We start from the raw sequence: 16,324 nt of genomic DNA, 5'->3' as shown, positions 1-16,324 counted from the left end.
TATGTGTACACAAACAGGCCAGTACATGACTCCAACTCTACATGTTATCCTGAAGGTCAACTGCACAGGTTGTGACACACAGCAAATGCTAAATAAATTATTAGTTATGATTGCTATCATTATGATCCCTTCCTATGATCTTTTTTTTTTTCCTTTACAGAGAAAAATGTCTTTCACACATTTCTTCTTATTATCTTACTGAGTATGTGAAATAAATATTTTCTTTAAAAAGGTTGTGTTTCCAGGGAAGTTTCCCTGGCGGTCCAGTGGTTAAGTGGACTGCATGGGGCATGGGTTCGATCCCTGGTTGGGGAACTAAGATCCTGCATGCCATACTGCACAGCCAAAAATTAAAAACAAAAACAAAAACAAACATGTTGGTTCCTGTAAGAAAATACTTTTGTGAGATGCTCTTCTATTAATTCTTCACAGAGTAAACCTTCCCTTCTCTGAAGCATGGGAACCATATTGCTGCTGCTTCTCCTATTTGTTCCATCTTTTATGAAGTCAGCATATTGTCTTGAAAACTATAAATGCAAATATTTATTGACTGAAACATAATGAGTACATACTTCTCAATAACCTTTTTAAATTGAGTTAGAAAATGAAGCTGGACATGAGGCTGAAGTTTTATTAATTTTTCTGAAAAACAATGAAAGCTCTGGGTTTAATGAATAGATATTAATATCAACCTTAGTATTACTAGTAAGTATAATATTAGATTTTTTTTCTTTCTCTTATAAGGGAAATTTGTTGACGATACTATTTCTATGCAATAACAAATTTAAAAACTCTTATTAAATATCCCAATAATGTTTCGAACGGTAGGATTTCAACTTAAAAATAACAAGCATATATTACTAATTTTTCAATGCTACGTTTTAAATGAGTCACAAGAATAATCTGTTATTCTAATAAGCTAAAATATCTCAAGCATTACAAATGCTTACAATATCAAATATGTATTTATCACTCCTTAACCCTAAAATATTACAACCAAAGGTTTAATTTACTCTGTATTCTACTTCTCATCTTTTCTGAGGTTTAAACATGCTTATTAGCCAGTAAGGAAGTTAACTATGTTATCCCAATGATTTTTGGATTGCCTTCCCAAGCAAAATGATGGGGACATCTCAGATAGCTGAGACGACTTCAGTTTGCAGCTCCCATCAAGACTATAGCTAACTTTCTTACAGTGTTTTTGTTGGTTTTGCATTTGCTTGCTCCCCATAAGACAGATGAATGTCTAGTTAGCTCTAAAATGATTTTAAGGTCATTCCACTGGATCTTTCATGCTCTCAGTTAATTCTAAAGCAACCTCTTTGAATAGGAAGAATCCTCTATTCTTTTCTCCTTCTAACTATCTAGACCACAGTTTTCTGAATTCTAAATAAATGTCAGGGATTTGTCTGACTCTGTTATCATGGTCCTATGGTCCAATGACAAATAACACAGAAGAGAAAGTAATTAATATTTTTGGAGGAGACAGCATAAGAATAGTACTCTAAAAGAAATTCCTTGGGGATTTCCCTGGCGGTCCAGTGGTTGGGACTCAGGGCTTACACTGCCTTGGCCCGGGTTCAATCCCTGGTTAGGGAACTAAGACCCCGCAAGTCGCGACCCGGCCAATAAATAAATAAGTAAAATTCCTTGTTTTTAAGAATGAACCTGGCCAATAAATAAATAAATAAAATTCCTCGTTTTTAAGAAAGAACCCGGGAAAGAAGGAAGGAAGGAAGGGAGGAAGGAAGAAAATTCCTTGTTTTTAAGAATGAACCTGGCCAATCAATCAATCAATAAAAGAAATTCCTTGTTTTTAAGAATGAACCTGAGGCAAACTTGAGGCCTGAGGCTGCTGAAGAAAGATGCTTCATCCATGAAATTAAAGTTTAGTCCATATATTCTTATGGTAAATACTCTGTAATGTTCTGAGGTCATTCTGTACCAGTTATTTGCACCTGGTGATGAGGCAGATATATATGACACAGCTTCCAAAACACACTCTGGTGGGAGGGTGTCAGGCAAGGGGAGGAGGGAGGCAGGGAGGATAAAAAAAAAAACAACCCAGAAGGAGCTCATGGAAAATGGAGAAGTTGGGGGTCTAGGAAGCCTATGCCTCCGCCTAGGAGCAATAACCAATCATATTTTCTATCAGTCATTCTTGTCAGTAAAAACGATATTCCACAGGAAAAAAGCAACTAGTTCAATTCACAACTCAAACAATAAAACAAGTGCTTTTCTAGAAGACAACCATCATACTTTGGTATATAGCACAGATGCTTTATGTGTATTTGCCATTTTATCACAATGAATATTGAAAAAATGTGTTTAAGAAATGAGAATTAATAAAATCAATAATTTGCTGCCACTGCCTTGATTTGCACTAAATTGCTAGTGGTTTTACTCACCGCATCTATGCACCCTCAATGCAAATCTCAACATAGTACAAAAGGCAAATGTTATATCATCTTGGTATTATAAAAATAGTTTTGCCTCTGCAGATCCCCTGAAGGGTCTCAGGGACTCCTAATGGACTGCAGACCACACTTGGAGAATCACTGCACTATAGAAAAGCCCCCCAAAAGATTCTGTGAAAGTCTATTTAATGACATGGAAAAACATGTTCATAATATATTCAAGTGAAATGTAAGTAACAAATAATATGTTTGTGCTTAATTCTTCTAACTGTACTTCTAGAAACAATCTGAAATACAGAAAAATGACAAAACCACCAATAGGAAGTGATTATATAAATTATAGTGTATTCACCAAATAGCATAGTAAATAGCTATAAAAAACAACTAGAGGGCTTCCCTGGTGGTGCAGTGGTTGAGAGTCCACCTGCTGATGCAGGGGACACGGGTTTGTGCCCCGGTCCGGGAAGATCCCACATGCCGCGGTGCGGCTGGGCCCGTGAGCCATGGCTGCTGAGCCTACGTGTCCAGAGCCTGTGCTCTGCAACAGGAGAGGCCACGGCGGTGAGAGGCCTGCATACCACAAAAAAACAAACAAACAAAAAAAAAAACTAGACCGATATATATATACTGACATGCAAAGATCTTCATCATAGATTAAATAGAAAAAGGTTGTTGCAGAAAATTAAATACAGCATGATCTCATTTGTGCAAAAAAAAAAAAAAAAAGATTTATGTCAAAGAGTGTTCTGCCTGTGTTTTCTTCTAGGAGTTTCATGGATCCTGGTCTTACAATTAGGCCTTTATTCCATTTTGAGTTTATTTTTATGTATGCTGTGAGAAAATGTTTTAATTTCACTCTTTTATATGTAGCTGTCCAGTTTTCCCAGCACTACTTATTGAAGAGACTATATTTTCCTCATTGTATATTCTTGCCTCCTTTGTTGCAGAGTAATTGACCATAGAGCATGGGTTTATTTCTGGGCTCTCTATTCTGTTCCATTGATCTATGTGTCTGTTTTTGTGCTAGTACAGCACTGTTTTGATGACTGTAGCTTTGTAGTATAGTCTGAAGTCAGGGAGTATGATACCTCCAGCTTTGTTCTTTTTTCTCAGGATTGCTTTGGTTATTCAGAATCTTTTGTGGTTCCATGTAAATTTTAGGATTATTTGTCCTAGTTCTGAGAAAAATGTCATGGGTATTTTGATAGGGATTACATTAAATCTGTAGATTGCTTTGGGTAGTATGGACATTTTAACATTCTAATCCAGGAACATAAGATATCTTTCCATTTTTGGTAACATCTTCAATTTCCTTCATCAATGTTTTCTAGGTTTCAGAGTATAGGTGTTTCACCTCCTTGGTTAAGTTTATTCCTAGTTATTTTATTCTGGGCAACTTTAAAACTTCTGTTTTCTTACTTTCTCTTTCTGATAGCTCACGATTAGTGTATAGAAAAGCAGCAGATTTCTATATATTAATCTTGTATCCGGCAACTTTACTGAATTCATTTATCAGTTTCAACAGTTTTTTGGTGGAGGCTTTGGCATTTTCTATATATAAATATCATGTCATCTGCAGAGAGTGACACTGGAATATTACTCAGCCATAAAAAAGAATGATATTCTGCCATTTGCAACAATATGGACGGACCTGGAGGGTAATATGTTCAGTGAAATAAGACACGCAGAGAAAGACAAACATTGTATGTTATCACTTATATGTAGAAAAAACAACAATAAAAAAGAATGAATATAAAAAACAGAAAGAGACTCACACATATACAGAAGCTAGTGGTTACCAGAGAGAAGATAATGGGGAGGGGAGATATGGGGGTAGGGAATTAAAAGGTACAAACTACTGTATATAAAATAAATAAGCTACAAGAACATATTGTACAGTACAACGAATATAGCCAATGTTATAATTTTAAATGGAGTATAATCTACAAAAATATTGAATCACTATGTTGTATACCTGAAATGATTATAGTATTTTAAATCAACTATACTTCAATATAAAAATTAAAATTAAAAACACCAAAAAAAAAAATTAAAAAAAATAAAAAATTAAAATTAAAAACACCAAGAATGTATGTGTAGCTACACATGCAGAGGCACGTAAATGCAGAAGAAATGACTAGAGAACGATACGTCACATATTCAATAGGAGTTACCTTCTGGAAAGGCGCTGGTAATGGGATGTGGGGAAACGGGAATATGGGGGACTTTAATGTTTTAAGTATAGCTTGAATGCTTTACAAAGAATATTCATTCACGTATTATTCATAACAAACTAAGAAAAGAAGTAAATATAAAAAGGCTTGGCAGGGGACTTCCCTGACGGTCCAGTGGTTAAGACTCCGCACTTCCACTGCAGGGGGCATGGGTTTGATCCCTGGTCAGGGAACTAAGATCCTCCATGCCGCACAGTGCGGCCAAAATCAATCAATCAATAAATAAAAGGCTTGGCAGGATACATGAAAGGGGTTAACTGATTACCTACCAGTGGAACTTTTGTGATTTTTTTTTTTTCACTTTTCTGGATTTTCTAATTCTTCTACGGCAACCATATATTTCTTTTTTATTAATGACAATTATTTTTATTTATAAAAAAGTCAACTAAATGCCATATGGTGAACTGCTTAAAGTTATATCAACTATGATTTACCCAATTCAGTGTCAGTATGTGTTTTGTATATTTCAGTTACATGTGCTACATAAAAAGGTATTAGAATCAAATTCTGACATCATCAAAAATTAAAGGTGCTCAAGGTAATTCAGTATATGAAAGTTTAAAATACATATCTTTATAATATTCAGTACTAAGGACTTTTTATTATTATTTGAAAAATAATAGAAATAGTATATAACATACAAAGTGCATAGTTGTCTAGCGTAATTGGTCTCCTTTGTTTTATTCTTTCCTCTACACAGAACCCGAAATGTTTCATTTTCACTGGTCTGGTCCACTAATATCATTTTAAAATGTGTATAAGAGTTTCTTCTAACAATAGGAAAAACAATTTGTAAAATAACTATGCGTTCTTCATTTATAAGACAGAATTTTGGTAATACAGGAATATTACATATCACACACATAATCACTTACAACTGATAATCTGTTATCTATATTAAATCACCGCACATTACATATTCCAAACATACTGCTGAAGTAAGTAAAGAGATTAGAAAACAGGGCAGTAACATGATTTCTTAAAGCAATCTCGTAGGAAACTAAGATTCTGTTCTATGAGGTACTCACTCAGGCTCTCAGAAGACTCAACTTTATGTGAATTGCAAAAGGCTGTTTTAAGACACCAGCTGTTCAATAAATAGATGAGTTTTACTTTGAGATTAGAATAATTTTTAAACAAAAATATTACTCCCCACTGTTTTCAGAAACGAAATACAGCTTCCCTCTTATAACACAGCAAGACACACATAATTCCTCTGGCAGTTGCCAGTTTAACTAAAAAGACCCTTCTTTTTAGTTTTGGCTGTTGATTTCTTGCTGGCATCAGGTAAGGTCTCATTTTTGGCAAACCACTCAGGTAATTTTCTCTTTGAGGTTTCAGACGAAGTCTATAGGAAAGAAACAGAAAAAAATATATATATATATATATGTTTGTACTGCTGAAAATGTGTCTTAGTTGCAAAGTAACATAGGTTATTGAATATACACCCACAAGCCTTCCTTTTCCAAATAAAACAAAATAATGAGATCTACAGAATTTATTTCTGGATCCAAAAATAAACACATGAGAGACAAAATCAACTGTATCATTTTTTTAGGCAATTACCTGCCATCCTGTTAACCTATTTTTAGACACTCAAGTGTAGACTCTCATTTGGAAAGGAAAGAAGTGGATATTATTTCAGATCTATGTCCCATGGTGTATTTGCTTTAGCTTGGCCAAAGTGGTGAATTTAATGTTCCAAGAAAGGCATCTGCCTAAGCATGTGTACACACACAGAGTTATATTAGGCATTTAAAAAAGCATACAACTTGTACATCTACAGTGGTAGACAGACTAGGAGAGTGGTTCAAGCATCATCAGGACCTTGCAGAGTTGCTGAGACATAACAGGTACTCAAAAAACATTTGATGAATAAATGAAAAAAAAAAAAGGGTTCTGTTTCATAGACTCTTTTGAGAATCAGCTAAAAACTAGAGGTCCACTTATGAGAAAAAAAGACAAACGTACACATGCACGATATTTTGCCTAATTTTAGGGGACCTGTGCACCAAATGAAGCTTCAGAACCCTAGTTAAAGGTCCCTGAAAACAAAATTAAACCCAAAGGCAGTGCTTGTGTACTTATATTATCTGTACATTAAATTTTAATAGGTAATTTAATACCTATTAAAACTTTTAATAGGTAAGTTCTATAAGCTCAAAATGGTATTAATTTGTGTCATCTCAGCTTGAACTCTAGCTCCTTAAACCAACATGATGGAGAAATCATTCTAACATGACTATACTTTGGAATCTGGGAGAGTTAATTTATTTATTGGAACTATTTGAGGGCTTTAAGGTAAGGTGGTCTCATCTAAGTTACAATGTGTCTGTTAGCCTAAGGTATACCAGTATAATTTATTCCATTTCAAGAATGAAGACTACATCTATGAATTGTTCGTTAACTGCTTGCTATGTTTTATTATGTTTTCTGTGTTTAACAGTGGCTTCAAAATATTTAAAGGTGGGAAAAAAAGTAAAAACTCCTTGACAAAAAACTGTGTGACCTTATATTTTTAAAAGGTAAAAGCTGTTAGCTATTCCAACTTAAATAAATCCAGTGCCAAAGAAAGGGCTATTCACACTTTAGCAAAAGCTAAAGAAAAAAACCAGCCAAGATAGCAACTTTTCTCCCAGGCACCTATTTCCTCACAGGGAAGAGAAGACCAAGAGAACAGATGAGATTTATACACACTGTATGATACTACAATGTTTGACTTAGAAATAATAAGTATTAGGGATATAAAGTGGCACGGATAAAAGGCATTTGGGTAGAGATGAAATTGGCCCAGAAATACTCTTCCCCCCAGAATTTTATTATCAAAATTCCTTGCAGCCACAGACAACTATCTTTGCTTGCAATTAGAGTTTAAGGGCAACTGGAGGAAGGAAACCAGTTAAAATTATAACAAAGCCAAAAAGTAAAACAGAGTACAAGATCCGAACAATAACAGAGCCAAGGAAAAAACCTGAAGTCCTGTTGTAGCCGTAGCCGAATACTATGGAATAAGCAGGGACTTTAAAACCAGACAGGCTCTGTGATGACCTAGATGGGTGGAATGGGGAAGGAGGGGTGGGAGGGAGGTCCAAGAGGGAGGGGATATATGTACACATATAGCTGATTGACTTTGTTGTACAGCAGAAAGTAACACAACATTGTGAAGCAACTATGCTCCAATTAAAACTAAATATAAATAAATAAAATAAGCCTAAGTAACTTAAAAAAAAACAGAACTAGGTTTGAGTTCTAACTGAGCCACTTGCTACATGTATGACCTTATGAATGTTATTAAAGCCTTGATTTCTTCACACAGAAAAAGAGAATAATAGTATATAATACTGTATCACTGGATTATTTGGAGAGTTACAAAATATCAAAACACATCCTGATTTATTCTTGGTATTCATTAATTGGTAGCTAATATCATTTCAGGTCTTTTATCTCCTATAACATTTTTATATTGATAGAATATGATATTCAGCATTTATCCTATCATTATAAAAATGAGCTTATTTCATTGAGAAAGGGGTAAAACACTTGCTTACACTGAATGTATCTTTTGAGTCTCAACAATAAGTATCTGGAGGACTTTAATTATGAGGTCTAATAATAGAAACAACGCTTTTCAGTGACTATTTCCTTCATTAGTAGAAGGCTAAAATTCCCAGCAATCATAATAGAAATTTAAGTAAGTATTTACTTAAATTTAAGTAAGTACTTACTTGGTACTCCAAGTTCTATTAATAAGCCACTATCATTAAGTTGAGAATATAAAACGTTAACTCATTTGCTGATTATATGTACCCATATATATGTAAGCAAATACGTACATTATATTTGCATTTAATTTCATCTAAAAACTAAGATAAATCTAGGTATGTTAGTTATCAAGCATAATATATTTGTCATGAAAACTATTTTATTACATCAATTTTACCTGTAAATGAGAATCTACAAAGAAATCTTCAATTTTGGGATCGCTGAATGGCTGATTCCAGGAAGTTAGTTTTAGTGAATTTCTGTGACTCTCATCTTCCTGTGAAAAATCACAAGAATGTTTTCCATCAACCTTTAAAATTTGGGGGGAATACGAAATAGTTACTACATGCACTATTTCCTTAGAAAAAAACAAACTATGCCTAAAAAAGCAAAGCTTAAGAAAATTCATATTATTCTGAGGTACTCAATTTTAACAATGATTATAATAATATTACCCCCCCAGCATTTTTCCTGAGTATCTTAAAGTAGTTTATAAAAATGTTGTATGTTTTAATTTATAATGAAACTCAGTGGCAGGGCATGAGACCTCTCTCTCTCTGTCTCTCTCTCTCTGTCTCTCTCAGGCAGTGAAGAAAAATAAGATGGAAAAAAGTGACATATGAGGAGAGGGTTCTGGGAAGATGGTGGCAGCAGCAGCATAGTTTTTTAATCTCTCTGAATCCCAGCATTAAAACAGATAGAATTAGGGAGCAAAACCAAAAATTCATCATCTACATTTACAAAGAAACTAAGTTTGTTAAAGGTATCCTCAGGAAACTGAAACTACAAGCATGTGAGGAAAAACCACCAACAGCCCTAAGACCTGCATGGTACAGCATCTGTGTAGGAGAAAGCAGAGGCAGGCAGTGAGGTGCCTGAGAACAGGAGAACCAAACAGCCCACAGGTATACACTGGAAAGGTTTCTTTGAGAACAGCATCTGAAAAGTGGGAGTGCCTTTGCCCAACCCAACAGCAGGCGATGGAAAAGGGTCCACAGCAGTGTCTTAAGTGACTAGAGCAGCTGGCACCTATGAACTTCCAGGTGAAGGCCTGACACTGAGAACTGCTGGGGTTAAATCAAAATCAAGCAGGACGGGTATAATAGAGGCAAAGGGAAGAGAAAGCCCAAGTAAAAGTAGCAGAACGGGGTATGTCCTAAACCAAGTTTCCCTATTTTGAATGCTACACGAAAACAACAGGAGAGCTCTGGGAACTTGGAAAAACTATCCTGAAGCATGCCGTCTTTTGAAAGTGCAGGAAAACTAATGTCACACAAAAAGGAGCAACAGAAAGTTATGAGGTCAAATCTGACACCGACTTGCTAAGATATAGAAAACTGTAACCTCCTAAAATGAAGTGAAAAACATTAAGGAAATAATTCAAAACAAACATCATAAATTAAAATCAGAAAAATTCAAAAGTGAGGGGAAAAGCTCTGGAAAGAATTAGAAATAAAAGAAAAAATTATACAAGTGAATATTAAACTATAAAGAACATAGCAATAAATACAACAGATTGTGTCCAAACAGAAATAGAAGGTGAAAAAGAAGAAAAGTTTAATTTAAAGAGAAATGAAAAGCCAAAAAGAATTCATGAGAAGTGACAGATATTGTAGCTCAGTGAAGAAAGAAGATCCAACATATAGAGAGCAGAAATCCGTTAAGAAGAACTACAAAGCAATGGGACAAAAATACTGAAAAGTAAAATTTTAAAAAACTTCCTGAAATAAACAAAAATTTTAAATCTACAATTTAAGAAAACTTTCCAGAAATAAAAAAAAACTACACATTTAAAGAATCCACTGTGTACCTTCATATATTGAATCAGAACTACCATTATCAAGACATAATGTTCCTCCAGTAAACATAGGCATGACTGAGCTTCTACCTTAACCTCAGTCACAATAGATGTAAACCTAACAATGCATCAACTAATAAGAAGAATTTGTTTTAACATTATTTTTTATTAGAAACCTCATAATCATAAGATGAAATAGACTAAGGGATACAATCCAGGTCAGTAGAGAAGATGAAGGTTAACACATGAAGGATCCTGAAACCAGGCCTCCAACAGACTCTACAGTGTTCAGAGTAGCTTTCTATACTGCAAGGCAGACGAAAGAAAAACACTGGCTGGCTCACTCACCCCTTAATCTACTTCCTAGCCCCCATATTCTTGTTCCCCTAAATGGGGAAAAAGAAAAGGCTGAATCCGGTAGGCTTAATTTCCACCCACCCCCCACAAAATACCTCCACTCTTTTTTCAGAATATGATGTTATTTCAATAGGAGGAAAGCAATAATATTAATGTGTGGTTATAACAGTATTTCACTATAAATGTGCTTCAATATTCAGGAAAAATAACAAGTTACACCTTTTCCTATTGACATATACAGTTGGGAAAAAAATAAGGTCTTAGGCACCTGGTATAGATTTCAGAAATAAAAGGCTGGGAATAGCAGCCAAATTTCACTACCACCTGCCCAACGTGTACCTCCTTTAATGCCCTTTTTTTTTTAACATTTTTATTGGAGTATAATTGCTTTACAGTGGTGTGTTAGTAATGCCCTTCTTAGAGCTAATTCAATTGCCAAAATAATGTAAAGAATTCCTTAATAAAATTTCATTAGGTTATCTAGTACATGACTATATACAAATCTAACTGAAGGACAGAATTTTAAAAGATCAGTTCCTCTTACTTTTTAAGCTATTGAGAAAAGGAGTTTAACTGTTGGAAATCCTATAAAGATTACTTAGAACTGAAATAAAGTCCCTAATTCTCTAATATAAATAGTAGCAACCACCTGCCACCATGCTGAATTTATCATCTAGGAACTAAAGTAATTTTTGAGTTAATTATAGTTTTCACAAACTTTTATCATGGAACTTTAGACCTGGAAGATATTAAAGGTCAAATTTTCAAGTCTTTGCAATCATTTAGTAGAGTCACAATGTCAAAGAATAGTTATTCTCTGATGACTATTTATTTATCTCATGTAACACACAGAGCAATAATATTCAAAGCATTTATTTTAATAAAATATACCGTGTAAAAATAATACTAAACTCATGGTCTTTCTCTGATCATGCAAAAAGTGCACTGGGATATGGCCAGGACCATGAGCAACAATTATCCTTGTACCTGAGAGATTCACTATAACAGGAACAGAGCCTGAGGAGTAACAGAATGATAGACAAATTCCAATATCTGGGGAGGTATATATCATAGAATTTGGTCTTATTTTCATTAACCACATAAACTACCATATGCTTACAGCCAATATTAAATAGGTATCTATGAAAGAAAGAGAATTTCCAGACTATATAGTCAATATAAGGTAGAGGTAAAATTTAAGCTGACATTCTCATACAATAAGCTAAATAGATGGACTATATTCCTCTTTTCCCACTGTTTAAAAAATCTCTTTTCTCAGATTGGATTTATGAAAAGCAACGGAAATACAGCACCGAGATTTTCTAAAAAGTAACCTTCTATCAGAATTTATAACAGTTCAAAAAATACAGCATTCTGGTATTAAGATATGCAAATTGAGCGATCTGACACTACATGAAAATTCTACATATAATTAACACCTTGGTATTAGTGCCCACTTCTTCCTTCTTTCTCTTAGAACTTGAACAGCTCTCTTCAGAGTTGGGGAAACATCTCTTTTTGCTGGAATCACATGAAGATTGGCATAGCATCCTGTTTTCGCAGCCTTTTTCCAGGATCTCAGTTGCCATGTAGATAAGGTAGGTGTCAATGTTTTCAGGAACATACATTCTAATTAGTTTAATTTTATTTGTATCTGTAAAGGATGAAAAAAAAAGATTTAAAAATAAATTACACAGAACACTGCAGAAAACCTATGAGCTGGAAATAGTGACATGTTTTGTAGAAAGGAAGGAGGAAGGTGGCCAAAGAAAATGTTCCTCTTTCAAATGCCTATCCCCTTACAGAACAGAAATGGAGTAAAACATGTCCCCTCACTCCTGCACCACCTGCACCCCTGCTTCCAAGACCCAGAGTCAGGTCAGGCTATCGACTCTGCTTAACTTTTGTTTCAAACCGTCTTTTGAGGGCTGCCCTGAGAATCAAAACCACCATCCACAGAAATTCCAAATATCAATTATAAGTTAATTTTTTGAAAATAATTTAGCCTTAAAATAGAAGCTAATCATACTTGTAAATAAGATGCTAATAAAAAGGATTCTTTCAATGGCTATCGAAGCATAACAAAACACGTCAACTATTTAAAATGCCTATTATTTAAATAAGTTTTCTGGGAAAGATATTTTATTTTCAGATCTTATTTGCCCTAACTTTCCACACAAGTAAGTGCTGAAAATATCTATTGGAGAGTGAAATAATGAGCACTGCCTGCATTCTTTCAGTGCTTAGAAGAGATCATATTACCCCTGCTTTTGTGGCAGGTCCCTTGGAAGCCACCCTTAATTTTCTAGTTACATGCACATAAATAATGAAAGAACAAAATTATTAAAAATACTTTCCAGGTACCTCATTAAATACTTTGCTTCATTTATTATTAAGCATAGTTAGAATCTCAACTCCATAAAAAAAGCAGCTTAAAGTCATGTAAACATGGAAGAAGCTAAAAGAATAAAAAGGTACAGAATTCCTTAAAATATTGTTACAAGGACAAAACCTACTTAGCAAATAAGATAGCATGAAAATAATAGATATAATTTCTCAATTCACAAATACTCTATTTTAAGATTAAGATTATGCCATAATAAAATATAGAAAATTCTCAATTCAAGATTGTGCAAAATTTAAATGCCAACAAACTTGTTCATTAAAACACCAAATTACGTGATATGGCTACAGTTAAGTAAAAGGTGAAATATCATATCTGAATCATTAGTATGGCATAGATATCTTCATTTCTTATTATAATTTATAACTCAACAATGTTTCCTCCAATAAGAGAACAAATAGTTTTTTATTAAGGAAAAATACAAATTCAAAAATACAATTTCACATCAATAAATGATATATTACAGACTATAACCATACAATCAAAACAAATAAAGTTTAGAGCTCATGATACTTATCTTTCTCAATTTTGGCTTTGGAAGTAAATTACAATAATATATTTTTTCGTATTATTTGTACAACCTATATACAGTGTATTGACAGAAAGATGAAATAAGTGTTTAATAAGTATAATTTAAATTCCATTGTTCTCTGGAATTTCAATTTAATATTTAACTGAATGAAAATTTATTTGCTATACTCAGTGTATAATAGTAAAGACAATAGGGAAAAGGGAAAAAAAGTGCACAAACTCAGAGAATACTGCATACTATCAAACAGCTCATCAAAGATATATCTTTCTCTAAATCCTGAGAGACAATACATACATAAAGGAAAAAATAATTCTAGGGTATTAAAATCAAGAAGGCATCTGAGTCTTTGACTTTCTCTAAAATACTATTTCATTCTGCATTGGAGAAAGAGAGGTTTTATACAATCCCAATTCTAACCCTGCAATTAATTACTGTTGTCCTTCCTCTTCCTTAATTTCTAGCAAAATGGTTGCTGAAGTTAGAAAGACTGGAGAATGACCAGGAGAGCTTGCTGGCTTCCTCACAAGATGACTCACAGCTAAGTGACCCTGGATATTTTATCGCAGTACAGGATTTGGCCCTCACGTTTTCAGATTTACAAACCTACTTTAACCTTAATAGAGCCACATTAACCAAGCTCACAAAATGCCAATTCATTAATTTCCAATTATGAATTCACAACTATCATATAGATAAGTACCCAGAATAGCAAGACTAGAGCATATTTTCCCTATAGACAGACCTACACGGGAAATCAAATCATAACCAGAAAGCTGTGATACAGAAGCAGAATTAGTTGTTAAGGTATCTCCCTCAAATAAGATCTTGACATAAGCTATCAACAGGCCCTGAAAACACTTGGAAGTCTCATTGACCAGGATTAGAAATTGCATATTTCTTTCCTTTAAATAGTTGGCAGTACAACTTTAACATGGTACAGTAAAAAGAGAAACTTCGGTTTCCTGGAACTAACTTAGAGGACCACTGCCCAAACTTGCCTCTGTCTCTCTCCTTGCCTCCAAGGTTGAGCAATGGAAGGAGAGATGGAGGTATCCTTCAGTCAAGTCTTGCTCAAGCCTAGAACAAATGCTGCCTTCGAAGGTGACTTAAATACCTTTGTTCTGATCAGTTAAGTATAGTATTAATTGTGATCTGTTTTCCCTTACTTCTAAATCTGGGGGGAGAACTGTATACTCGTTTCTGAGTGGGAAAGAATTTGAGGTAATAAGTTTAACTATTTGCACTGCAGCTTTGGAGATAAGGCTTTTTGTACGTCCACTGCTCTGTCCCAACAGTCAAAAAAAACATCAGATTTACTGAATTATAACACACCTAGTTTACATTTGTACATTAGGGTGTGAAAGTCCTTCTAATCCACCTCATCTTTACTTTTGTAAAAAAGGGATCATAACTTTAAAATAGGCATATTTTTAAATTTTCTGCAAGGCAAACAAAGGGGCTTGATCTCCTTGAGCACAGTTGAGGTTCTGTAGCAAAGTGACAGGAGAAAACCCTTCTACAAGGGGCCCAAGAGAACTCAGTCCATCCCTTCAATGCCACAGTGCCTGACACTATTGACTGTATTGATGAGAAAGGCTACTTAGGTAAAACCAGTGACAGGGAATCAGAAAAAAACTAAGTCAGTGAGCTATGGGGAATGAATGTGTTTTTTTCAAGTGATGAAGTAGAAATTAGAAAAGGATGAAAGAGCACTGTTTGGGGGATGGGTGTGGAAGTTGTAACCTGAAGCTGAAAAAAAAAGCCAGAATTTCTCAGACTCAGACTTCTCTCTGAATGATAATGGGAAGAAAGGTTGTTTTTCTAAAACAATAAAAAGCATTACAAAAGTAAAGTTTTCATAGTAGCATAAAGGGTTAATGCGATCAGAGTGAAAAATATTAGTGGATTGCTTGTTTACTTCATCTGGGTTCAATGACTCAAGTCATTAAGGCTGCAGACCAAGGTCATGGTTATCACCTGAGTTGATGGGAGGGTTTCGGATAACATCAGCAATAATCTTCTGAATCTCTGGAGTCAGACCTGCTCGCTCCATATCGAGTGGGTAGCCAGCTTGCACCGCTTGGGACAAGTGCATGCCAACTGCTGCGAGAGGCAGAATCCTGTTCTCAGCTACACTCTTCTAGAGAAATAGCAGCAAAACAACCAGTGAGTTTTTTTTAAGTTTCCACTGTACTGTATAGAAATACAAGGTTCAAAACCTTCAGGTAGTAAATGTTCACTGAGAAATAAACAGTGGACTAAACCTTCATTTAAATTTCTCATTTTAACTAATTCTTTAAAATGACTCACGTGCTAGAACTCCACAGTTGCTACTTTTTATACTTATTATATTGAATAAAGCAAAATCACCCAGGTTTAGCTAAGAAATCAATCCTCATCCCTCTGTAATTATTCACCTTAAAAACCTATTAGTGACAGAGAGTAGTCATTCTACGTAAGTCTAATAGCTGCCACAACCTTTTAAAAATACAGTAAACTGAAACCCAATAATGTATATACTTGAAATAATACACGGTACTTCAGTTACATGAATTTCCAGGAAGACAAATCATAAAATGCTTAGCAATAACATAAGGCTCCAAATGTACTCTAGAAAAGGTTCTCAAGAAGAGTTTAAAAAGTGCTTTAAATTGGCTCTATTCATAAAATAATAATAACCACAATTTACAAGTGGCTGTCATCATTTGCCTAGCATTGAATTTAACATGAATTGTGCTAAATTAAGGACACTGTTACATATTTATGTAGCTTTTAAACAAATGTAGCTCCAAATCCATTTAAGATGTCTGTTAGATAAAA

The 16,324-nt window shown here is 34.4% G+C and overlaps 1 protein-coding gene across 5 annotated transcripts in view; it reads right to left on the bottom strand.

Moving 5' to 3' along the window:
- Nucleotides 1–5,202: 5,202 nt before the first annotated feature.
- WRN (WRN RecQ like helicase) overlaps nt 5,203–16,324 on the bottom strand; it is a 129,520-nt gene continuing 118,398 nt past the window's right edge. For 3 of the 5 annotated variants that reach the window (XM_027122780.1, XM_027122782.1, XM_027122785.1), the window contains 4 exons: nt 15,482–15,644; nt 12,008–12,222; nt 8,592–8,723; nt 5,203–5,999 (listed from right to left, as the gene is read on the bottom strand). In XM_027122780.1, coding sequence (XP_026978581.1) covers nt 5,883–5,999; nt 8,592–8,723; nt 12,008–12,222; nt 15,482–15,644 — 627 coding nt within the window. In that variant the 3' untranslated portion in view covers nt 5,203–5,882. Of the gene's footprint in view, nt 6,000–8,591; nt 8,724–12,007; nt 12,223–15,481; nt 15,645–16,324 lie in introns of those variants that run through there. The other 2 variants (XM_027122783.1, XM_027122784.1) reach the window with 2 other exon arrangements.

The sequence above is a fragment of the Aethalodelphis obliquidens genome, unplaced genomic scaffold (assembly GCF_003676395.1).
Source record: "Aethalodelphis obliquidens isolate GAN/ISIS:26980383/991018 unplaced genomic scaffold, ASM367639v1 scaffold25, whole genome shotgun sequence".
In the NCBI taxonomy this organism is placed as follows: domain Eukaryota; kingdom Metazoa; phylum Chordata; class Mammalia; order Artiodactyla; family Delphinidae; genus Aethalodelphis; species Aethalodelphis obliquidens.
Note: the sequence above shows the minus strand (reverse complement) of the source record. Positions and strands in the feature narration are given on the sequence as shown.